This window comes from Colossoma macropomum, unplaced genomic scaffold (assembly GCF_904425465.1).
Source record: "Colossoma macropomum unplaced genomic scaffold, Colossoma_macropomum, whole genome shotgun sequence".
In the NCBI taxonomy this organism is placed as follows: Eukaryota; Metazoa; Chordata; class Actinopteri; order Characiformes; family Serrasalmidae; genus Colossoma; species Colossoma macropomum.
The window spans coordinates 13,814,590-13,840,150 of NW_023494806.1; the positions used below are offsets into that span (position 1 = coordinate 13,814,590).

Consider the following 25,561-nt stretch of genomic DNA (forward strand, 5'->3'; position numbering starts at 1 on the left):
GAAACACATAGATGTAAAGGGGAATTCCACCAAAATTTCAAACTACCTGCAAAAGTCAACTGTTCAGATGTAAACACTGGTACACTGCAGAGAAACCTACCAACTCAGATTTCATTACTGTGCTGGTGACAGGAACCAGAGGTTGCAATGTCTACAACATTTACATTTTATTTGCTATCTAAAATGGCCAGTAAACCTCAGATTTGTATATGCTGATAAATGTAAAATAGTGGTAAATCTGCAAAATAAAATTTGCTCTGCATGTACCTCTCTGATATGACTGGATTAAAAACATTTTAGGCCAAAATCTTATTGCAAAAGTATCAGAAAACAATTTCTTAAACAACGTATTCATAACCATTTCATTTTTTCAACTTTCTATGAGGTAGCTTTTAGAGGCATTAAACTTTTCTGATGTGTGGTTCTTATCACCAAAGCTGTGAACAGTTCTGACTCAGCAAGTTTCTCTAGAATGGAGCATTTCACACCAAACCACTCAGAATGACTTGGCTCACACCTCAATCATGTAATGATGAATTCTGAAATATCGGTGGAATCCCCCTTTAATGCCATCCACCACAGTAACTTTGTAATAAAACTGTTGGCGCTACAGAAACAGCCTTAGGGCTGAAATACTTAACCGAAAACATCTTAATGTTGATTTATTTGTGTTAGAAACCCATCCGTTGTAATTAGCAGTTACAGCGTAGCTGCTACCTGGTGTGTTGTGGCTGCTCCGGAGTTGACGGCTAGAGGGCAACACGGAGCAGCCGCGAGATCTTTCCCACCCGTTTTACTGTTACTCCGCCTCCCTGCGCTGGGATTGGCTAGTAGTTCGTACTCGCAAGGCGGGCTGCTTGAGAGCATGAACCACGAGCCAATCCTAGCGCCGTATGAGAGACACTAGCCAATCGTAGCACAGGGGGCGGGGCTTGACGGAATACAGGTGGCAAAAAAATCACCCCACCGAGCAATCCACTCGTGCTCTGACCCAGACTCGAATGCGCGTTTCTGGAAGAGATCGTTATCAAAAAGAGTCAAGAATCGAAAAACTAGACATATTGCGGGAAACCGAGACACAGTCGGAGGCAACGAGAAAAAGCGGGACGCCGTAACTTTGTAGGCAAAGCCTGACTGAGTTCAACCCAAAAGGGAGGGAATATCAGAACAGATTTTTTTTACTTGTTTTATTTTTGCACGCCTGTGGTGCCAACCGAGCGGGACTTTGAAGACTGAGGATACTAACGCGCGTGTTTTCTCCGCAGTGGAAAAGACTCGAACACTGCCCCCCCCCTCTCTCTCTCTCTCTCTCACACACACACACACGCACACACAAGTCTGGGATTTGAGAGAGAAGCAATGCAGTTCTGTGGGCAGCGAGGCGGCGGGGTTTTCTGCAGCTAAGCTCGGCAGACAAGCTGAAGCAGAGATCACAGTTTCTGCTTAAATCTGTACGTACAGCGAGCCGCAGCCTTGGCGCAAATCAGCGTCTACGTAACGTTTTTTTTTCCTGTCCTCTTATCGACTCCTCATCGACTGTGTGGCTTCCCCCCCTCTATAATATCATCGGAGATTTCGATTGACGCCATTTTACGCTGATAAACATCGTCTTCTTTTAAATGCATCGTTCAGTTTGACGGATTGCAGAGTTGCCATCGGTCCCGCTAGCGATCGTATTCATGTCACTGGATGGATTTGCTCTTAACTACGTGACCAGCAGCTTCGGAAATGGGTGAGTTAACCTAACGTTACCTCAGAGCAGCGCTTTTCAAATAGTCATAAAAAATCCTGGGTTTAAATCCTGTTCTGAGGTAACCGTCGCCGTTGCTAACGTTATTTCACGTTTGTAGGGACGAACATGGCTGGTCAAATAAGCCTGGGGCTCGAAATGACTCTTAATGTAGGGGGAGAAGTTGAAAACTGCTATAACTAACTAACTAACTAACTAGCCCTCTAACCTACAGCAGAGGAGAGAAGTGTCTCAGCTAACAGTCTGTGTTATTTTGGCTGTGGTGGAGCAGCTAACCTAAGCTAGCGGTGGGCTAGAGAATTAGGACACGTTGGCTGTAACTCTTCAGAGGAGGGAAAAGCTCTCCCACCTTGGCTTCCTAGAGGACGACAGGGCTTTGGAGCGGGGTGAAAGCACAGCTCGGGTGTTTTACATGCTGGGTTGAGGTTCCTCTCTCGGTAATTTACCGTCATCTCGATTCGGTTCCCCGCTGAGGCGGGTAGGCGGCCAGCCAACGCCAAACCGAGCCGTTTCCACTACGAGCCAAACCGTGTGGGCTTCACCTCCACGGCCTCCTCACTCTCGGGCCACGCTTGTTTTGTCTGAAACGTAGAGAAACTGCGTGGGAGATTTGTTGAATTAGCCTAATTTAAGTCAGAGCTAGAGCTCATCTGAAGTGTTTTCATTCGTTATCAGACGGCAGACATCAAGAGAGATTATGAAGAGGCTTCAATTAAGACCTGGATTTCGAGACACGGTTCAAATTAGGAGGATAATATTAAGACCACGAAGAAAAGGAATAAAAATATACCAGTATTATTACAGTACAGCTTAGGCTTTTACATGATTTCAGCGTCCAAAAGCACACAGTACTGCACTCTGTATGTTATACTAATGGGTGCACTACTATTAGTACTGGAGTAGTATTTTAATATACTATTTAATATGCGGTTTTGGAAGCAGCCTCTGTTTTTAGTTTTGATTGGCTAGAATCCCGCCCAGTCTAAAGGGGGCGGAGCTTAGGCCAGGTGAAGGTTTCTCTGCTTCATCTTTCACTATTAACCCATGTTAATAGTGCATATGTGCAAACTAGTCTTACAGGGAAGTGCACTCTGATGAAAAGGTGAAAGGCCACCAGGTAACCCAACACATGCAGATCTGCACAGCTGTAGTAGGACTACAGATTTTCGAAAAATGTAAATATGTGCCAGCTGCATAATGTGGCGAGCGTGGTTGCAGCTGTCGCAGGATTATGAAGGAGGGCAATAGTTGTTTACCTCCACCAGCAGGAAATAAACAGGGGTGTAACAATGCATTGTGGTATTGCAATATTGCAAAACTGATGTGTGCATCGTAGAGCTGTGACGATGCATTGTGCAGGATGGACTTTATGCTATCATAAGATTGTCTGAACACCAGAGTTTGCAACCAAAATATAAATAAATGCATAATACAAAAAAAGGAGGTGCAAGTATTACACATGTATTAATGTATCCTTGTAAGATAACTTTGACAGTGTTGTCATTAGTGAATCACAGCGTGGGAACCATTGACAGGCTTTATGAAAGCTGTTTCAGACTCAGCTTTGATGTCGCTCCAGGGTTCACTACTGATGTTTTTAATTAAAATAAGGGCGAGGTCAATAAGAGAGAGGTTTGTCCCAAAACACCTGCCCATTGATTACATCGGCATGGTGAGCGTTGTCTCTTGGACAGTTCACTTACCTGAACCAACTGAAGATTTGTAAGATGTGGTTGCCATCATCTTGGAAATGGAGACTAATGGTATGTATTAGCCCTGGGCAGGACTGAGGCATGCATAAAAATGACTTACATTGTTTCCCATAACTTTAGTTGCCATGACAACCAGACTTTCTGACTTGCATCAGGTTTGCCAGCTCTGGGACGATGCGGGGGCCATTAGTGACGGTGATGGCCACCCTCATTTTTCTGTAAAGCTTTTTGGAGCAGAGATTTTACCAGCTGTGTTGACTTGTGCTTTCATAATTCAGAGTACGCAGAGATAGTGTGGTTGATTTGTGTAGTCCAGACTATGTAAAAGGAGCCACATGGAGTTTCTCATCGTTTGGTGGACGTCATTCATCAAAATCCCCAAGATAGTCACGATCAACCAGAGCAATTACAGTTGTTACTAAAATCCTGCCCAGAGAAGACAAAGCAAAAAACATATTGCTTCCTTATACAGCATATTTGATTTCCACAGAAGGAACACAGTGCTATTTGACTAAAGCACAAATCCAAAGTGATGTTTATGTGTGTGAATAGATCTCCCTCTGTTCCTGGCTGGGGCTAGTTTCGCTGGAGGACAGCCAAGTCCTGACAGGAGACAAAGGAAGAGGGGAAGATATCCAAGGACAAATCTCATTTTTGGCAGCCGTTCCAAACGGAGTATCAGAGCAAGAACACCTTTTGGCAGCGAGACACAGAGGAGGAGGAGGAGGACAATCTCGTTTTTTTTTCTGTCTCCAGCCATTTTGTTTTCCACACTGTGGTTGAAATTCCTGTCTCTCCTCATATAAGAAAAATCAAGCTTGACAGTGATGCATTACTTACTGTGCTAAAAGAAAACTAAACAAGGGAGGGAAGTAAGGATCTGCCTATTAAATGACACTGTACTGACACCACACTGGAAACCAAAAGGGGGAGGGAGTGGCATTAAGATTCATACAATGCATGATATATAGATTGTTCAGCACCAATGGGTTTGTTACAGGATAACTAGACAGTTATGCTAAGCAGCCACAGTGATTGGATGAAGGTGTTATTACATGTTAACCTGTGTTGGCATGGAAACCTGTTTCTGAGTTTAACCCCTTGGCCGGGGCCCGCAGGCAGTCCCAAAGTTTTAGTACACACTTCGATAACCTATAGAATAGAATATCCCAACCAGTTTGCACTGAAGTACCTGTAGTTACTGAGTAATAAGCCTTGATATGTATTAAGACTGGGATTTTAAGGGTTAAGATGGTGTTTCAGTTTTTATTTACGTTTATTCCAAGCCAGGTGAAAACTGGTGTGTTTGACATCATTAACTGGCCAATTGTTTGATTAAAAGAATCACCATTAGTGGAAGTTTGAAGCTCTTTGGATTTTGCAGGGAGATTTAGGCCTGGTGGGTGTTTTTTTTTGCTTTTGGCAAAAGATGCTTTTGCTGAGTTAGCTTAGTCAAGTGGGACCAGTCATTAGTTTTCAGCATTTGGCCTGTTGCGGTATTTCTCAGACTGGATTCTAGGTCATGCCCCCATCCATGTCTGACGTTCTGCCCCGTCACATCCAAGCTCCAAGAACGAGGGAATATAATCATGGACAGCAACATTGGCATGTGGCCGTCATGTCTAAACCAACTAACGTCATCCATTCATCTGAGCAGCAGTGGATTATATGTTCCTTTTCGACCTCTGATGTATTGTGTACTGTGTTTAGCTGGCGTAAGCTCGCAGTTTTGCATCTGTAGTGCATTGGATTTATGGCCTGAGGTCTGTCTTGAACAAGTGTGGCTTGAGAGATGAATTGAGTATTTAGTGGAGGACTTCCAGGCATTTGTTTGGCTTCTCTGAGAGAGCTGTCAAGCCTGCCACTCTGGAGAGGCGGATCGCTAGTGTGGGGGGAATGCAGTCACTTCCCCTTCTACCCAGGGGGTGAGCTGGCTATTCTCCTGGCAGGCTCCTTCCAGAAAGTTCTCATCTAAAGAGCTTCTGAATATATTATTGGGCTTGTAATTGACAAGGCTTCCACTGGGGTCCCATTGATGCTGCTCGCAATGAATAGAATCTAATGAGACAAGTATTGAATGCTTTTTGGTTGTAAGACAGCTTCCTGTTTTGTTTTCTGTTGTGAATATTTTTATATCCTCTGTCCAGTTAAGAGCCATTAGTATGCATGAACATGGCTTGTTTGGAGCTCTTTTTGTGCCCATAGTGTAGCACATGTAGAAGTGTTTTACCGAGCAGTAGTGCACAGATATAAGATTCCTGTAAGGTTCCTTTGGCATGCCGTGTTGCAGCACTTCAAAAGATACATAGTATTTCAGATTGAAAGTTTCTGCAGTGTTTATTACGGCACTGGTGCATGAGCAAAGTGTGAACATGTGTCTGTTGGACTGGGCTGTGTTTTTTTTCTTTTTTTTGCGAGTCTGCCTCAGTGCGCTCCGTTCATCGCCTTAAAAGGGGCTGTGTTACTGGGTGGAATCTTTTCACACTCACAGTATGTGTGACACCCAGGCCCAGGGAGAAGCAACCACTGCTAGGCTGCCTTCCTAATCAGCACAGTTCTCACTCTCTTCTACAGCAGTATAGCTACAGTTGTTGTTTACATGTAAGCTACAGATAGCTAAGGTTACTGTTTACAAAGCATAGTACTGTGCAAAAGTCAGAGACCATCCCACATTTATGTAATTTCCAGTCAGGAAAAAGCAAAAAACATATATATTAACAATTAAATATAGTGTCAAAACTGTCCTTTTTCTTTATTACAGCTTCTGTTCTTTTCAGGAGACTTGCTTTCAGTTTTTTAGTTTTATTCTACAGGAATATTTTTCCACACCTCCAAAGTCTTTGAAGTTGGTTGCGTTTTCTACACATTCAGTAGTTTGAGGTCTGGGCTGTAGGGTGGCCACTGGTACATTGTGGATCCACCTGTGTTTTTTTTCAGATCTGAAACAAGAGTGAAGCTTGATTTTCTCTCAAAGATGGAAGTGTTAAGTAATGTTTATCTGATGGGGATTTTGGTGGTCTGCCAGGTCTTGCACGGTTGTTAGGAGTCCCATTTTCTCTAGACCTTGTAATAATTTTTGAACTACAGTCTTGAAAATTCCTGTTTTTTCACCGACTTTCTTCTTCCTTACACAAGTGAATTATCTTTAATCTCATCAGAAACATCCGAAAAATTCATAACTTGTACTTAATGCTTTTGACTAGAAATTAAATAAATGAGGTCTCTGACTTTTGTACAGTGCTGCACTTCAGTTGTTATCTAGTATTTTTCAGAGCTTCCCATAGATATCATTGCAGCAGCCATGTGATATTCCATTTAATGTTATTGTCAGAACTCTCAGGATTGTGAAACGTTGCTGAAATGTTACAGTATTAGTTTACCATGCTTAAGCTCCTCTGTGTTTTGTGCAACCTACAAAAGCACAAAGCATGCATTGCATAGTTAAGCCATTACGTCACGACTGCGGCAATTAAGGGCTGTTTTTTGTGTGCGGCGCACTGAATGTACGTTCAGATAATTGCTACACAAAGCTGTGATCGTCCTAATTGAGATGCGCCCAAATAGAGGCCAGAGCAGATCAGCGCATAAAGGCCCTCAAGGACAAACGTCTGAATCTGTTCCCTTTTGAGGCAGCCAGAGGCTACGCTGCTGACACAAAACTCTTTCATGCACTCTAGCAGGAAAGCCCAGGCTCCGCCTCAGGCATATTTGTGAAAATAATAAACCGGTTTATGAGCAGACTGTAGTCTTACACAATTAGCTTGCAGTTGGCTTGCCCGCTAGGCCAGACAGGGGCTACTGTTACATAAACTTGGATCTGATTGATATTGTGGCGTGTTTCCATTGTGGGTTTATAGAAGGGACATGGATATTAGGGATGCACCATGATACGGAAAACAAATGAAAACAAATGCATAAAATATAAACAATTGTATTAATTTTGCTGCATTTGTATCCATTTGTAAATTTTGTAACTGCTTATGTATCTGCATTTAAATATCAGATATATCAGCATCCATTATGGATATCAATGAACGTGGAAAGCCACAGAAGACACTGGTATTAGATGCCTTTATCAATGGTTGTGACATATCTATATTTCGGGTCTCCATGGAGGTTAAAATAACAGTGGCTTAAATCTTTTGCATATCGCTGTTGTCGGAAGAAAACCTTGCATCTCTAAAATGATAAGTTTATGGGAGAAGGGAACTTACTTTACGTTTAATGTAAGTCAATGGAACCAGAATTTTTACCAAGTAATTTTGGGTCGTTTCTTTTGGTTCATTCTTCATGAAATTTACACACAATGTTAAGGACAACAGGCTTTTTCAAATTGTGTCAAAAACATGAGATGTGACGTTTTCTTCCAACAACAGCAATATGCATGAATACCTCAGGCAAGTGAAGTCATATACTGTACCCAGTCAGTGACACTATCACTAGCTCTTTTTGGTCTGACTGAAGAGCTTCGCGTGGAGGCTGCTAATTGCCTAAATGGGGTTCTTGACGTTCAAACTTGTCAGAACACCCAGGCCTCCACAGGAAACCCTCCACAATAATAGACTCCTAATGATGCATCACAGCATAAACGAAACCATTTTCATGGAGGATTTATGAATGGCAGCTTTTGAATCATCATGGAATGGAATGAGCGTTACGCCATTATGACTGTCACCGTGTGATGGATAGATGAAGATGTTTAGTCTAGCATGGATCCAGGCATTCGGGTGATGGCCGTTGTTTTCAGTAGCCTCTCATCTGTCACCTGTCGGGCAACCGAAAGGGAAAGGACACCGAGAGCTGTCTGACACCCGGCCAGCAGCAGTTAAGCAGGATGAAAGATTGAGCTTCGCCAGCGAGAGGAGTAAACTCCCCAGCCCTCAGTCAATACACATCAATGCTGACACAACATGGCCGCCACTCAGGGAGTTACCTGAGAGCGCTTTGCCCAAGTGATAGGAGATGGAGATTTCAGGCCAGCATTGTTGGGACTGCAATGGTTTGTTGTTACTAATCGCTCTGTTGTGTAGTTGCAACTTCCGTAATGTGTTTTGGCTTGTTGGTTGTTTGTTTAGCTCAGAACATTTCAAGATGTCGGCTGGGCTTTTCCCAGATTTTAACGTAATTTGACCCAAAGGTTACAGAGAGAAGGAAGGAGACCAGATGACGCATATGTCGTTTTGGCACCGAGTGGGTGGTACCAAAAAGGGCACAAGATATTTTGCATAAAATCTATCTCAGCAGTCGGCTATAAACATTTGCATGCTGTGAGCCACGGAACCAATTAACACTGATGATAACGTCCATATGCAAACGCACATAGACATTAACAGCACCCACACATAAGCACACAGGTCTACATAAAGTTTACATCATCTTTTTTGGTCTGCAGTACAAACCCGTCTGCTGCCATGCCAAAAAAAGTGCAGTTCACCAAAGCATACAGCATTTTATTTTGAAAGGACAGAGCAGAGATATGGCCAAACTAATGAAACAAACTAGAGCAGTCAAACACATTACAGCTGCCAACATTACTTCCTTTGGTCATTCTGCTTTTTTCTAAACAGCGTTTAGTTCCCCTAGTCTGTTCAGGGTTTTTCTCTAGCAGCCCCTGCCTCTTTGTATCCCTCCCTTCACTCACATTATAATTGGACCAAAGGAACTGAGCTGAGTTCATTCATGCTTCCCTTCTGATGCTAAGCAGCCGGCAGTAGAGGTGTTGTGTTCAAGCCTAATTGGGCTTTTCCAGGTCTCTGACTGCACAGGTTGTGGTCTGTCTGATGTCTGAGAAGTGTTTATCACAGGGCTGGAGGTCTCATTTGTTCACTTTCACACCAGGACTGGGGTTACTCAACTGACCACCAAAGCAAATGAGCTGGTCAGTGATGTAATTATGGTGTCTGCGAATTGGCCCGGAGCGAATGGTGTGACCGTTCCAATCATTCTCGTCGGAGGTGGACGCTTGAACCCCTGTTCTGATTAATCGGGAGTTAACTGCAGGGGCATTTGTCTTATTAGGGTAACTGGTGTTGCTTCGTTAATGTAAAATGATAAGACAGTGAGCCGTTTTTACTGCTGAAGGAATGAAGGGTTGATTGTTCACTGCGCCACCAGAAGGCTTACGGTTCTCAGATGCTCTAGAATGGAGTCTGATCTAAGCCATTAATAGCGCAATATAATTCTTAACCTTTAGAAGTCTAGAGCTATTAAGGTCATTTTGCTATGCATTTGATCTACATTATATAATTACTTATACATAATTACATAACTTATTACATTGTTCATTAACGTTCTGCGTGGACATGTTCATGTATCTCCTCTTCTACATTTCAGGCTCAAATGTGATATTGATCAAAAGTTTAGAATCTGCAGACTTTTATCACAGGGGACCTAAGAATATTAATAATTTATATTTTTGAAAAAAAAGGCATATTCAAATAGCTCACTCATGTTTATTTTTCTCTTTCACAGTTTCACTCCAGGAAATCTGTACCTTTGCGAGATTCGTGCGATTCAGGGAGCAACAGAGTTAAGAGCCATCTCGTCTCTCTCCGACTGAATACGACCCACTGTGACTGGTGTCCCCCTTGTGCTCTCGGCTCCCTCCTGGTTCCCGCGTGTTGAACCTGAGCCTCGGGATCGTTAATGGAGCAAAGGGACCTAACACGCCCTGTGCGGCCCAAAGGCAACGAGGAGTTCTACTCCACCGTGACCACCATCAATCGGGCTGACCTCACCGAGGTGGGCCTTCTGGCCGGTCCCGTGAAGGGCCTAGGCCTGGCTGGAGAGCAGCAGGAGCACGAGGAGGAAGAAGACCTGGGCCTGGGGAAGGATGTGGACGTCACCTCCAACGCCGACAGTGAGAAATGGGTGCAGGCAGACGGGCTGGAGGAGCAGGAGTTCTCCATCAAAGAGGCCAGCTTCTCGGAAGGCAGCTTGAAGCTCAAGATCCAAACCACCAAGCGGGCCAAGAAGCCGCCAAAGAACCTGGAAAACTACATTTGTCCCCCTGAGATCCGCATCACCATCAAACAGCCTGGGGAACAGAAGACCACCAAACATGCCAAGAACAGCAAAGGGGAGAAGGAGGAAGACAGAGGGCCTCCAAGAAAGAGGGTGAGTGTCTCCTGCAAAACGGGACAGGAATGTTTATCTCATTTAATATTAGGGGTGTAACAATACACAGTTCATAATTTGATTCGATTCACGATACTGGGTTCACGATTCAGTATACTGTCATGACATTTTAAACAAAAGTTAAATTATTAATAAGACTAATAGTAACACTAATTAGACTAGAGCTGACTTGCTTCATAAAGTCTCATTTAAATAAAAAAATTAATGAGATTTAATTGAAAAAAGAACATTTTGTACCATCGGTTGTGCTTCCGACCCCTTCCCCTAGCAGATGAATCCGACGACTGCGAGTGCGTTGAAAGATGTATGTAAATTTTTAAATATCTGTTTAATATTTCACTGACAGAACAGGCTTATATCTTGGCTTTAGGCTAATGTAGATAAATTTTAGTCTGCTGCATGCTCTTTGTCATTGAACATAAATTGTCAACAGCACAAATAAGATTAAGGTGAGCTTGTTTTATGCCAAAACGTCAGCAAAGCGGAACGCGGATGCCATACCGCAAGAGAATTTTGAACATTATTCTAGTGGCTCGCAGATCATTGTTAGCTTAAGGCTTTGAGTGTGGTGACCCTTATGCCATCTTTCATACCACACTCCATGTAGAAAGCTTGCTGTGCGTGGCTAGCATGGCACAGAAACATTGTGGTTACCGCTTCTGATCGTAAATGCGCTTCACGTAGCTGTGCCTTTATGGTAAAATCATACGGTTATTAAAGTGATTTGCTGCAATTGCGGTATTGCGGTGAGCTAAAGTCTGTAGAATCGGTGCTGTTTTTGAATCGGAAAGAATCCAGATTCTGATTTCAGTGCAATTTTTTCTGCCCCCCCCCCAGTGTCACAATGTATTGTTATACCCCTATTTGCTATCATATCACTAGTCTCCATCCTCCATAAGTATTACAATTATAAGCTGAAGCTAGTAGGAATTTGAATTTGACAGGAATTTGAGATTGTGTGACTAGAGGCTTTCAGAGTCTGCACACCCACAGCAGTACAGTGAATAAGAAAGCTTGTTTCTTTTGTTCAATCTCATTCTTCCATTTTTCTCCACACCAATTGCAAAGTGCTGCCTTTACCTCTTGTTCTACCTGCCTTCTTTGTGTCTGGCCCTCTGCTGTGGTTGAACTCATTACAGAATGCTAGGACGTGTGGCGCGTTGCCAAGGCGAGACAATTGTATTCTGCTGGCTGTCAGTTCTGTCTGTAACTGTTCAGCCGGCTGCATGTCAAATGAAGGGTGTCCGGGGCATGCTGTGGTGCAATGCAAGTCTGCCATTAACCTTTTGTGGCATTTAGACTCAATGAGTTCATCGACTTACATGTGGATCAAGTGTCTTGCTGCGCCCAGGCTTTTTTGGGAGATTTTGGCCTTTTGAAATATTGATGATGCGCTGAAATGCTATTTTTTAAATCTTTCAGTAAAGTGTGACTCTATAGTAATATCTATGCTCACGGCCAGATTGTTAGTCATAGAGTGTAGAATTCAGGCCAATGGATGAAGACAGTCTTAATCTGAATCCACAAAACCAGCCCTGACCAAGTATAAATTAATCGAGACTTGTATTGGATTTTGGTGTGATTTAGATAAAGGCAGTATTGTGTATGGCAGTAATTGCAGGCAAAGGACTTGACCTAACTACAGTTTTGTAACCAAAAGCCCAATTTAGTGCACCATAACGTGCGCCTGCAATTTTCCAAAACATACATGTTGTTCCCTTTTTTTGCTCTTCCTTGCCAGCTTCATGGCAGTAAAACGGCAAGAGTGGAGGATTCTGGGAGAGAAGGGGAGGAGTGGCTGGTGCTCCCAGAACCGGAGCCTGTAATTTCACCATAATTAGCGAGAAAATGCATGCTTACTGAATCAAAGCTGAACTGCCAGCATCAGCATCTTTCAGCGAGCGTACCACAAGCTGAAATTGATTGCTAAATTCAAGAACACTGAGGAATCTCTGGCATTGAAGTGCCCTCCGATGTTGCATTGTTTCAGCAAATGCTCTTTTGATGCATATGTATGCTACCTTTCATGCTTTCTTGCACATTCTGTTATCATCAGGTATTTCCGATCAGGTACAACCATCCACTGAAAAGTACTTTAGGGAAGCGTAAGTGGTCCTTCTGTTTTTTGTGAATTTTTGTTCAGTTTATAGTTTACATTATGCCATAATCCACAATGACAAGTCTGCATAACGTTAATGAAGACCTTTTTGTGTCTTGAGTGGGTTTAGAGACGTAGCCTCATAACTCCAGCGCAGAAGCGAAATGTGGACACCAAACATGTCTTGGCTGATCACCTACATCTAGGGTAGGTGTAATTTAAATTTTTCAGCCTGCTTAATGCGTATAGAGATACGGAGTATGGAGGGATAGATATATACATATCTTTCTGGTGGTAGACCAGAAATTTAGCCATCAACAAAGCCTTGGAGGTCCATTTTGATTTCAAAGCATTTGATACAAACACAGGGGGAGGGAAAAAGAGTGACCAAGAGGGGGTGGGAGAGAAAGGGGGGGCGCTGTAGGAGCAACAGGGGCTGGAGGCGGGAAGCCTGAAGTGCAGCTGTCTCTTTCTGGCAATCTCCACATTGACCACAGACAGAAGGTCAAAAAGGGCAGAAGGAGGAACAGAGGAGGTGGCCCCACGCCACCCTCTAAAGGATGGCCATGTCTATAGAAAAGTGCTCTAAAAGGGGTGAAGAAAAGCCAAGCCCCAGCCCCCCTAACCACACGTATACACACATACACACACTCACGCACACAGACCCCCACTCCCACAGCGCAGATGTAGCCCCATTTGCCCTGCTAACGGATAGCGAAGCTAAACTCCTCATTTGAAAGCACGCCATTAGAAAGCGAGTTCGATCCTGGTCTTTTCTATTTTTCGGGGGCTTTAAGCGTCATGCCCGCCACCTCCTCTCATCTCTCAGTTACAAGCTGCGTGGGGTCAGGGGTTAGTGCGTAATTGAAACCAGTCAGTGCTCGCTGAGAATAGGGCTTACCTCAGCCCACTCGGCCTGTGACAGCTGCTCCCCGGAACAGCCCCCTTTCCCTCCCCTCGCTAATGAAATCACACTGCCAGACAGTGCTGGACAATATATCTTCTATACTGGTATTCCAGCGTCACACAGCAATGTTGATTTTTAGTTTTAGCAAGAGGAAACAAAAACTTAGTTAACTCTAATGCATGTCATTTGCTAGATACATTTAAAATATATGGGACAGTGCAAAACTTTTGCCACCTGAGAAGATTAGAATGAAAAAGTACTGATCTGGGCAGTAAGCATTTATTTGTTCAGAGAACAGTAATATTAGAATAAATACAAATAATATTAATAAAATAAATACCAGTTTTTTGTATGTCAAAGTTTTCATTTAACCATTTCCAAACCTCTCCTCAAGGAAGCCCAATATTATTTTTAGTTATCATTCAATACCTGGTTTGGCTAATCAGTCCTTCATTATGTTGAATCAAGCTGGCGATGGAATTTAGCAAATCTGTGTGCTGGCTGGAACCAAACTTTGTTCTTTACATGATAACAAGTTAACTTCACAAGAGAACAGTTTCTTATTAGCTCGAAATTCTTGTTACTGTTTATTGTATTTATGTTTATTTGCATCTGTCCTAATTATATGTGTTGTTTTCACAAGACAAATGGTTTAAAAAAATATGCTTATGTGCCCAAAACTGTACAAAAATGAATATATAAACAGTAGTTTGATTTCTGGAAATCTGTTTTCTGTCTGGTTAACATTTACAATGCTGTGTAAAATTCCTTTTGGAGTAATTTTAAAGAGGACTAGACAAACAGCCAAAATAAAAAAACAAGCAGTTTGAAATGAAATTTTCAGTATCAATATTATGCTATGATATATTCTGACAATACTGTGGTATCAAATTGTATCAATACTGCTCAGCACCAGTGGCAGGTTTCAACATAAACAGCCACTTTTGATGAATTAACTTGGTCTCTGTTATGGGGATTACCAGCATCCCTCGCTGAGGCCGTTCCGTGAGCATTGCGGTACGTCGGGTGGGTTGGAAAACGAGTGTAATGTGACAGAAATGTTCCTCGCCCACACAATGGTGCCCTGTGACCGCTTGGCCAGGAATAGAGCTCAGCTCTCCTCGCCTTTGTGAAAAGCCCTGCGCCTGGATGTGCAATTAGACAGTCTGAATATGCAGAGGTCGGGGTGCGCTCTGTTTGTCGTTTCCATTAGCCGTCCGCAAGCTTTTACAAATGGTGTCTGTTTTTTTTTTTTCTTACTCCAAAAGCTGAAGAGAAATATTCAGTGGCCAGCCTAACCACCCCTGTCTTGTTCAGAGGGCTGGGCTTTGAAAAACTAATTTGGCCTTGGATAATTGTGCTAAAATAATAATTATTGACAACTGTTTTAAAAGGGAAAAAGAAGCTATTTAGAATTAGACTCACAGATCAGGTTAATAAAAAATGTATGTGGATGTCCATTGAGACCCACTAGTCTTGAAGTGTATCCTGTATTTGTCTCCAGTATCACCCCTGTGGTTTAACACTGTAGAGGGTTCATTGCGATGACAAGCCGGATAGAAACCAGATCGATGTGCGCGCGTGTGTACGTGTGTGTGCTGTGAGAGGCAGACAGGGGAGATCTTTGCCCCGGTGCTGCTCCATGTTTGACGACAGCGCTTTGATTGTCAGCCGTTTCCGCCGGACTGCCTGTGCTCAGTGGTGTGTGTTTGTCAGGGGAGAGCGAGGGGAAGGCTCCGACTGCTCAGCCTACAGGCTTCGCACTCCCGAGGCATTTTGAGAGCAGCAGAGTGGGCCATTTTCCCAGTCCTGCCTGTCATTTTCCCATGTCCGAGCCAGCTGTGCTGGTGGAGGTGGTACTTTTCTGCCCTTCTGGACAATCAATTGTGGGGGTTTCTCGTGAATTAAAGGCTAGAAAGAAGTTCTTTAGTTTTGCGCTGCAGCTACAAGGCTAATGTAGCTAATAAGTAATGGAAGCTTATAGTCTATCAATTAGCACTTTGTGAACTGCATGTGTAGGTCAGCCAACACTTGCCTCAAACCACATTGCGTAATCTCAAACAGACTCCCTTTCATGGATAAAAACAAGTCTGAGTTTTGTCTGTACCTTTGTCCATTTTAATAGATAACAGCATGTCTTACAGTGTTGGAAAAAGTGTCCTGTGTCTTAATTTTCTCGATTTTTTTTATTTTTCTACATCATTTCAACCCAGCAGCTTTACATTATGTGCAAATTTCATAATGAATGGACCAGTAGAAATGCTCCAAAATTGACTGAAATAAAGTCTCTACATTAACTTGCATTAAAAGTAAAGAACTGTTTTTCCTTCTCCTGTGTTAACAGGTTGACAGGGTTTCAGGCATGCAGTTGGAACAGTGCTAGCTGGTTGGGTATAAGCTTTCATTACTTGTTAGCTTCATTGGCCTCGTAGCTCCGGTGTAAATAGGCAAATTTCAGATACCAAACAAGTCTTGAACAGCACATATGGGGTTTCACTCAACTACTGTGTTAATGTCAAAAGAATATGTCACTTGGAAATGCTGACATGGCTACCAAATAATGAAAGCTAACCACATCCAGTCCAAATCTTATCGGACTGCTTCATCCAGAGATGCTAACATGGCTAACAATAAATGGAAGCAAGTGGAGGCCAGTTAGCTTTATGTGAATAAGGAGCAAACTGGCCTCTACTTGCTTCTGTTTATCTTTGGCCAAAACATTCATTTAAGAGTTGGATCGGAAATGGTTCGTGGTAGATCAGCACAAAGGGCGTCCTCTACCCAGGGCAAAGGTAGTAGACAGAAACAGGTTAAAGAAGCGGATTTGTGTATTGGGTTAAACGTTGCTTTTGTGCTGTAATGATTGGGGAGTCTGGCAGGGAGCAGATGGGCTAGCTCTCTGTCTCATTGTGTCTGGCTCTCTCTCTCTCTCTCTCTCTCTCTCTCTCTCTCTCTCTCTCTCCTCTCTCTCTCTCTCTCTCTCTCTCTCTCTCTTTTTTCGTTTTGGCTGAACTAATATGCCAGATGGTGGCAAAGAGGAAAGGCCAACAAGTGAGCCTGGGCATATGGGGAGCCTGGTTAAAATGGGACCCCACTGTGGCGGGGGATGGGCAGGAGATGTGTGATACAATAGCAGGTAATTAAGGGAAGGACTTGACTTCACCGCCAAGCCTTTGTGCGCGGAAAAATATTTTTCGGAGGACCCGCCGTCAGTATCAGACAACACTGCTGTACGTCAAATTATTCCACTGATTTTGCCCAGTCGAGCGTGATTATTTTCTCAACGCTCACATCTGTGTTTGGCTTCTCATTAGAGAAATTCTCTTTTGAACTGAAAAAAGGGGAAAAAAAAGTCAAAAAGCTGTGTGGTATCCAGACGTACTAGTCAATTTAGCTGTCCAGGGTTTTTTTTTCAATCTGATATTTATGGCGTCCTTCTGTTATCAGTTTAAACATGTATTAGCTCATTAGATACATCTGTAGAGGTGTAACAATACACAGAATTCAAAATTTGATTGGATACAAGACGGCAGTGTCTCAAAACATTACATTCAGGTTAATATTAAGGTGAATATGTTAATATTAGTGGGTGCACAGGTTACATGGAGCATTACAATAAACATATTTTCAGGTTTGAAACGATTTTTGATATTTTGTATGTTAAAAATGCTAAAAAATGTTTCTGCAGAGCTCTAATTTTATACTACCCAGATCGGTTTAGCTCAGATAAATAAAGGTTCTCCAGAACATTTTTAGTACCCGCTGCTCCTCCTTCTAACAAAATAAACCCCCAAAATCACAACCGTGAGATTTCATAATTGATTTATAAAAAACCCAGTCAGTTGAGCATGAGGATGTGCATAACGTAAGACCCCCGCCCCCCCCCGTCCACTTTACTGTGATAGGCAGCACCCAGATGCCTAATTTTGATTGTTGACAGTGGTTTCCGCAATAGATGATAAATGAGAGACCCTCAAAAGAGGCCGAGGGGAGTATCAGCTATACAGTTTTACATTTCGATACACTGTTAAAAATGACATATTTCAATACATATTAAAATCGTTTCACCCTTATATATTTATTTTGATGTGCGGTCATATGTTTACTAGCTCGGATGAGTTTGACTGATACTCCAGGATGGAGTCGGGGGGGATGGGTGCTGTATGTATGTGTGCACTCTGGCATATTGAACCAAAGGTTAAATCCCTTGTGTTGCTTCCTCTAACACTGTTCAATATGTATCACTTCAGCGCCTCAACATCTACACACATCTGAAAAACCACTCTGACACACACACACACACGCACACAAGCACTTCCACAGAGCCTCATCACTCAGGGTTACAGCCTCTCCACTCAGTGTGTGTGTGTACACAAGCTTGTGCTCAGTCACCCGCCAAAAGTCTGGCCTTCATTCTGCAATGCATAGCTCACTCGAGTGATCTACTGCCATGGACCAGTCCGCCTGACACATGTATCATATTTTCTCCTGGCCTGTGCGTCCACGCCATTGCTGCCAGTAATATAGAGTCAACAGTAATTACGGCTTAAGAAGTATAGAGGCCACACTTGCCTCTCCCACACCGGACTGTATAGGCCTCTCATATTTTCCCTATTTATCTCTATTGTCAGCTTCAGTAGCTGTCAAGGGGGGGTTCATTTTTTTACTCGTTACATGTTCATCTACCTCCTCATCAGCAGGAGCCAAATTCAAAATCCATTTAAGTGTGTGCAAGGTGCGATAAGGAAGCCCCCTTTTAAGTGGGTCCAAGGCCCGCTGCCCTCCCAGGCCAGCCATTTTTGCGTCCTGATGGCGTCCAGCCACACGCTTATCTTTCTGTCGCACAACCCCTGCTCCTGAAGCGGCGCTCCCTGCTGCCTGTAGAGCCATCCTTTAATAAACGCAGCGTAATCATTAAGAGCTAGTCTAGTGTAGTCACCAGAAAATTAATTCCGCCGCGCTCGCCAGAGTCGATAGGTGACTCCCACAGGCTCTGGATGCGCAGGGTATTTATAACAAGCTATTTGTCTTTGAGGGAGCAGCGCTGGTGACTTGGGGAGGAAATTGTAGGCAGTTGAGGGGTCGAATAAAAGTGACCTCCATGTGGAGGAGAGTTAGCGAGCAGGGGCAGAAAAGTGGGCTGAATGTGCCCTGATTATTTATTGCTTGTTTTTAGTCAGTATATCTGGGGTTGTGTGTAAAAAAGTGGGAAAACATAACTCATTTCATGTCCAGGGGAGCACATTTTGGAGATAACAGTGACACGTAGAATTGTTTTACTCTGATAAAAGGATTGCAGCTGTGTTTCTTAGTCCACGATTTAAAACATTGACAGCGGATGGGTGAATTCATCTGATAGTAGCCTGAGTGAGAGATGGATCAATATGGGAATTGTCAGGTGATGCTGATATCCGATATTTTTCATGTACATATCTGCTTATGCCAATAATATAGATGTGCAGTATGTGCAGGTGCCTTCACTTTTCGGGTGTTTGTTATGTTTCACTGCATGAAGACAGAGAAAATATATACAGGCTAACAACAAACTGCTATTTGTAAGTAAGTGTGTAATGTTATACTTGCTGCTCTGAAACAGAAGCGCCTGAATATGAAATATGTTAGGGACGTGTTGTTAAGCATGTGGTTGAGAAGGCTGAGGTAGCGCAGCTGTATCATTAACTAGGCTAGCTACTCTAGTTGATGTTAGCTAGGTCCAAAATATTTCTCAGACAAACAACACATTGGCACATCACCCACTGCGGGGCCTATACTTCTTTATGTAGAAGACCATGACTCCTTATCAGCTTCCAGTATCACACCTGTTGGCTTTTTAGCTCATCTGAAGAGGCAGCCTCTATTACTCATTTAAACACAATAATCAGTCTCTCTTGGCTGTTTTTGAATATTAAGACATTCCTCTAAGTGCTGCTATATTTTTGTGCAACACTGGTGTTCTCACCTAAAAAGATAAGCCTACAGGCCTACATTATTTTCGCTTTTATTGACATTGTTTTTCCTTCCCTGTGGTTAACAATATATCTGTTCATGAACTTAGATATCAAAAAATGACTCTGAAAGCACATCCATAGCCAAATAACATACATTTGAGAGTTACAGATGCAGTAAAATGAATAAAAAGCAGACATTTTAGCACAGTAGTCCAGCATCACTGAACATTCTGCTCTGAAAATGTTATCAAGTATTGGTTTAAAAATAAAAAACTGGCCTTTTTTTATCTGCAGATACCAATATTATGCTTAGATTATTGTAATTCCCTACTGATAGTAAGACTAGTAAGTAAGAAACGGTAAGTCGCTGCTAGATTTCTTTTCTTTGCGCGCTTGATATTGTCACTGTGTTTTCTTGTTGTGGTTTTTCAGCCCCAGATGAAGGCAGCTGTCTGTTTGTTCTCCTTCCTGCCTGGCTGTTAGTTGTGCCTGGCTTTGTTTTTTTGGGCCATTGAGCTGGAAGGGGTGTTTTCTCTCTCTCTTTTCCTTTCTCTCTCAGATACGGGGGTTAAGGAGAAAGAAGAAGAGAGAGAGAGAGAGAGAGAGAGAGTGGGAGAGAGAGAGAGATACGGATTTGGGTAGTGGGGGGTGTACTGAGGGCTGCGTCTGTATGATTTACTACCGCTGAAAGACCAGCTGTCCCTCTGTGTCTGTCCAGCCTAACCCCCTCCACACACACATACGCACACGGCCTGCCCAGGCAACCTGCCACCGCATGTGTTCCTCCCACTCGAGGGCAGTGAATGCTGCCACTGCTCTCTAATAAAGCCGTATGTATCAAGCCTCTGAATTAGCACTGGCTAAGACTGCGTGGCTGGTGTACTATTGTTAACATGGTATCTGTCTTATAACGATAGAAGCACTTTGGTCTGGAAGCTAAGTAGATAGCCATGTTTTGACCTGGCGTGAACTGTCAGACTGCTGGTGAGAATTGCACTCTGGGGGATTTAGGCTCTGTCAGAGTGTCTGTGTGTGCGTGTGTGTGTGAGAGAGAGAGAGAGACAGAGAGAGAGACTCACACACACACACACACACACACACACACATACATACAGGATCAGGGTTTAGACAACTGGAATCTCCCCCCTGGTGAGACCTTTAGATTTTGGGTGGTGGATTCTATAAACAGACTGTTGCTAGCCACGACCAGCCCACTGCATATTTCAGTTGCAGTCCCAGTGCTTCACACACACACAGAGAACATCATTTACTCTAGCTGTATACAGTACTATGCCTGAAGGCCTCTCATGGCAAATACACAGGCCCTCGGTTGTATGCATGCCAGTGCCATGGGACTGTATACATATTTTCTCCGTAAATCATAAACAAACTTCAAGTCATAAGCAGTATTTCACAAGGCCACAGCTTTTACAAAGCAAAAGGCAAAGAAATATCATCAAAATGAGCATCACATATCCACAGTATCAATAATTCATGTCTTGGATGAAACATGGCTTTCTGCTTGATGCGCTCTGCAACTTTTTCCCCATATTCTCTGGATTATTTTAAGAATATCTGAACTTGTGTTTCTGGATCTTGAGATGTTCTCAGTGGCTAAAACTCCAGAAAGGGCTCTCCTGGATGTTTGGGGCCTTTTTTATAGTAGTGTTTCACTTAGCTCATGATGAAATATGTAGTGAGGTATCGCTGCACTTTGATTCCCCTTCAGTTGCAGTTCATGAGAAGTGTGATCCTTTTGTGTAGATATCCTCTACGTAACAGGTAATAATGGAGTATAGAATAATTCACAGATCTACATGTGTATCTTCTTGACTATGAGGTTGAGTTAGCATCACTTTAGATTCTCTACTGGGATTTTCAGACTGTGGGTTGCAGGGAAACTGGATCAGTGCATATTTTTTTAGTGTTTTTATTGGGCAAAGCTAAATGAAAGTCATTTCAGATCAGAAGGGGGAACTACTCAATTTCTGTATCACACTGCTTATGCTTTCTGAAGCAAGCGTCACGCAAACGGCAACGGAAAGGCCTGATGGTCATAGTGCTCAAAGCTTAGAGGCTATGTTTCTGCTGTTTGGAGTACAAAATATTGAAAATAGTGTTTGTCACTCTCGACCACCGTCACAGAATTGTCCTGCTGTACCACGCTGTATCTGGAATACTACAAACTTGCTTTTGTGCTGCTGATTTTTCACGTTGAATGGCACAGCATACACTAAGTTAACAGTAGGCTGACCACAGTTGAACTAAGTAATGCTAATGCAAAGCTATAGGCCTGTTCATTTTTAATATTTAATAAATATGCATTGTATATATGCCACCCTAGCATACTATGTGGTAGCGCATTTCACAACAGTAAGGCACTCAAACATCATGGTGTTTGCTATTATTATTTTATTATTTTTCTATTCATCATCTTACTATCATAAGTACTCATTCTTTTATAATGCTATGCTATTGCACTTGTCTTACTCAGTACAAAGAACAGTATATTGAGTAAAAGTGGACTGAAAGCTTAAGTACTTAAGGACTTTTCTTATTTCACAAAATATTTGGTGGGTCTTGGGACAAACACTAACCTCTACATGTGGGTCTTGGCATGACAAAGTTTGAGAGCCCCGGCTCTACTTTTGAGCACTGGGGACAAAAACTCTCCAGCTGATGCATTTTCAAGTGTCTGAAATCCAGAGTGGAGGCTGAATATGTTTATTTATATATATGTTAAACAGTAGACTTCTTTATGGGCAGCTGGGACTTTGAGTATAAAACGTCTGTGGTGAAGAAGTCATAGATACATGGCAGGCAGTTCAAACACCACTTGATGTGTTAATACTGCCCATAAGGAGCTCAAGTGAGCGTGCTATGTCCTGTTAACTGAAGATCGGGATGGGTGCTCACCTTCCATCCACTCAAGTCCAGCTCAGAGTGCCCTTAATATCTTCTGATGTCTCTATGAAGAGGCTGACATACATGAGCACCCACTGTACTGTATACTGCACAATGGCTTCCATTGAACTGTTAGTTTACTATGGCCTCTGAGCAGTATTAGAGCTCAGAAGGAGCCTGCAGTGCGCCTACCTTGTTTATTATCCGTGCTCTGTGGAGCAAAAAAGCCTGTTTGGCCAGAGTCTCAGTTAATACTGCACAGATGTCAAATTACAGTTTTGGTACCAGAGAGATGCCTGAGGAATGTGGGAGGTTCGCTGGATCGTGGAATGTGATGTTATTGGTGTTTGCAGGAGGAGTGGATCTGCAGCGATTTTGCCCAGAACACACCACTTCTTATTTTCTCTCTCAGCATGAGAAATGGTGTTCAACTCATTAGAGCCCAGGGAGGAATCTGTGCTTCTGCTCAGACAAGGCGTGACTTCAGTTAAAACAAGACAAAAATGAGCTAGCCCCGCCATATAACAGGAACTTAATCAGCCAGCGCTGCCTTAAGTGATCCATCCTTTAAAGACAAGTATTTCTTACTCCTGTGCTTGAGAACGCTATGATTTGAGCACTTGAATGACTCGTTGCCTATTCCCATTTGAACCAAAGGTAGCGTCTGGGAGTAAGAGAGCACTTCAGATCAGCAAAGCCAGCACACTCAAAAGTTCGACCCACACTTTCATGTCACTGAAGGCTTAAGTCCCTCCTCATCAGTCTTGATCCCGTCTTGAATCCTGTAATCTCCTGATGTCGGCCAGCTTACCAGGCTTTCCAAATTGGACTTTGAGGGCTCTGAGGGACCTTTGCCTGAGTGGCGTGCGGGGCATCTAGTATAAAAGGGTTGGGAAACGACAGCGCTCAATAGCCCCCTTGAACAGGTCAAGAAAAGGTCCTCACCAAATCAGCTGCAGTCTTAGCAGCCACTACAAGCGTCTGACTTGGGAAGCAGCCAAAATATAGAGAGTCAGCTATGGAAATCATGTGAAGGGCCCCTCAGAGATATCTTGAGGATCCCTTGGTGTCAGTCGCCCCATTCTGCTGAGAAACTTTTCTTTCTCAGATGTCCCAAACATTCTCTCTTTATCATCTGAGCTTTGACCGCTTGTCGACTGCAACCGTACCTCAGAGCTCAGCACCCTGGCTCTGAAGATAGATTTTGAAAAACAAAACCGTGCCGGTATCTCAGGGTCGTCTCACAAATGTGACCTCCAGTGGCTAATGGCTCGCTGTCATGTTGGTGCCATGGTAATCATTTGTAACAAGGCCTTGCTCTGTTTGTGAGCTTCATCTCTGGCTTGGAGAGTTCTAGGCTGATTTCTAGGGTTGCCATTTGCAACAGAAATGAAATTCTAAAAGTGACTTAAATTCCTGTCCCCTGTCCACCTTCTAACTTATCTTCACTACTGGTGAAAAGTCGCAACAATAACTGTAGCTGTTTAAACAGAGTGAGTGGTTGGGATGGTACAGCACCACTGCTCAGGAACTCTTCTACAGCGCCTGTCAGGTGAAGGCGAATGTTCTTGGTGGGACTGTAGCTTGTTAATTGGCTTCCTGGTAAGTGGCAAAGCCCTGCATGTTGTGTAAGTGTGCTTCCTGCCTGTGGCGCTGCCTGGAGGGCAGCTGTCGCTGCTAACCACAGCCTCTCCTGCAAGATCCTTTAGAATTTGGCTGGTGGAAGGGGGGCTAGTGATTTCAGACAGCCTCTAGTGTGCTTGGCGGTTAAGGTTTATGAAGCTCTGTCAAACCTCACGTCTAGAAAGAGAGCCGAGTTAGAACAACTAGCGGTTGTGGGGTGCTTCTCTTGTGGACCATGACTTGTAGAAAGCTTTTCAGGAACAAAGTGATGGAGAATATTTTGATTTATTGTAATACTATACCAGCATTATGGTTCATAGAGTCTAGTGGTCATGGTATGGCTAAACTGGGTTCAAGCATTATACTCGTTATAGCTTAGGGGCTACTGGTGAGTCCAGGGCATCCAGTTTATAAGCTGTAAAATAGTTTTACAGTACAGCTGAGTGGCTTTTCACTGGGGAACCCAAACCTGCATGTTGGGACACATTGGAAATATAATGAATAAATGAGTGGCATCAGTGTGGCAAGATATCTCGTCACTGCGGATGGACACAGCAGGCACAGGGGCCATGTGGCATATTGACTTTCACTGGATCTCACTTCAAGCGCAATTGAGTTTGTCAGTGAAATGCGATCGGGCCCATCAGCTGTCTCCTGGAGATGCTCCCTGCCGCTGCTGCCGAGATGTCGGCAGACCCAGATACCTTTTCACGGAGCTCGTCTCCATCTCATTCCCCAAACGAAGTGCCATTGAAAAGAAAGTAATTAATTGTGCCAGACACAAAGGACAGTGCCGTCCCAGGGTGGTGATGCAGGGAGTACTGTTACTGAAATGAAAGCTATGGGTCACCCAAGGTAGTGGCAGCTAAAGGGAAAGGCAGCGACTGTTGAGGATTTTGAGTTTAGTGTTTAGAAACTTCTTTTTTCTGTACACCTACATGCGGTTTACTCTAAATCATTAGATCTGCCAACTCATACAAAACTAACCGCTGATGTATATTAATATTGGACTTGTTTTCTTAGCTGTCTTTACTCAATAACGTGGGCAAAGGAAATGTGGGTGCTGACAGCAGAACGTCAGCAAAGCTGAAGACATTTGGCACTAGTCTACAAGGTAGTCCATCAACTGTAAGGGATCCAGTAAGAAAATGGCCTTACTGGCTCAGCCCTAATGGGACATGGTACCTACAGGCTTGTGGTAAATGAATACCTTCAGTTGAGCGAGTACTTAATATGCAGGATTTGTCCTCACAGATGAACAATTACTCGCCGACCCTAAGAAGGGCCAAGAGCTTCATGGACAAATGGAGAGAATTGTGTTTGTGTTGGGCATTGTGTCGGAATGACACCAGGAGTGACCTCTCGGAGTATTCAGTGTCACTCCAATTGTAAGGATAAGACAGTGAGCGCCAACCAATGCAGTGGCCCTCTCAAACAGCCCTGAGCCATGAAAGAGCCCTATTCTTCCATGGCCTGTACTCC

General features: G+C 43.3%; 2 protein-coding genes across 2 annotated transcripts in view; one reads left to right on the plus strand and one right to left on the minus strand.

Annotated features, from left to right (window-relative positions):
• Positions 1 to 25,561, minus strand: part of cdk7 (cyclin-dependent kinase 7) — a 104,592-nt gene that overhangs the window by 16,742 nt on the left and 62,289 nt on the right. The window lies entirely within an intron of this gene.
• setbp1 (SET binding protein 1) overlaps positions 921 to 25,561 on the plus strand; it is a 50,373-nt gene continuing 25,732 nt past the window's right edge. The window contains exons 1-2 of the mRNA XM_036598740.1: positions 921 to 1,732; positions 9,934 to 10,578. Coding sequence (XP_036454633.1) covers positions 10,108 to 10,578 — 471 coding nt within the window. The 5' untranslated portion in view covers positions 921 to 1,732; positions 9,934 to 10,107. The remainder of the gene's footprint in view (positions 1,733 to 9,933; positions 10,579 to 25,561) is intronic.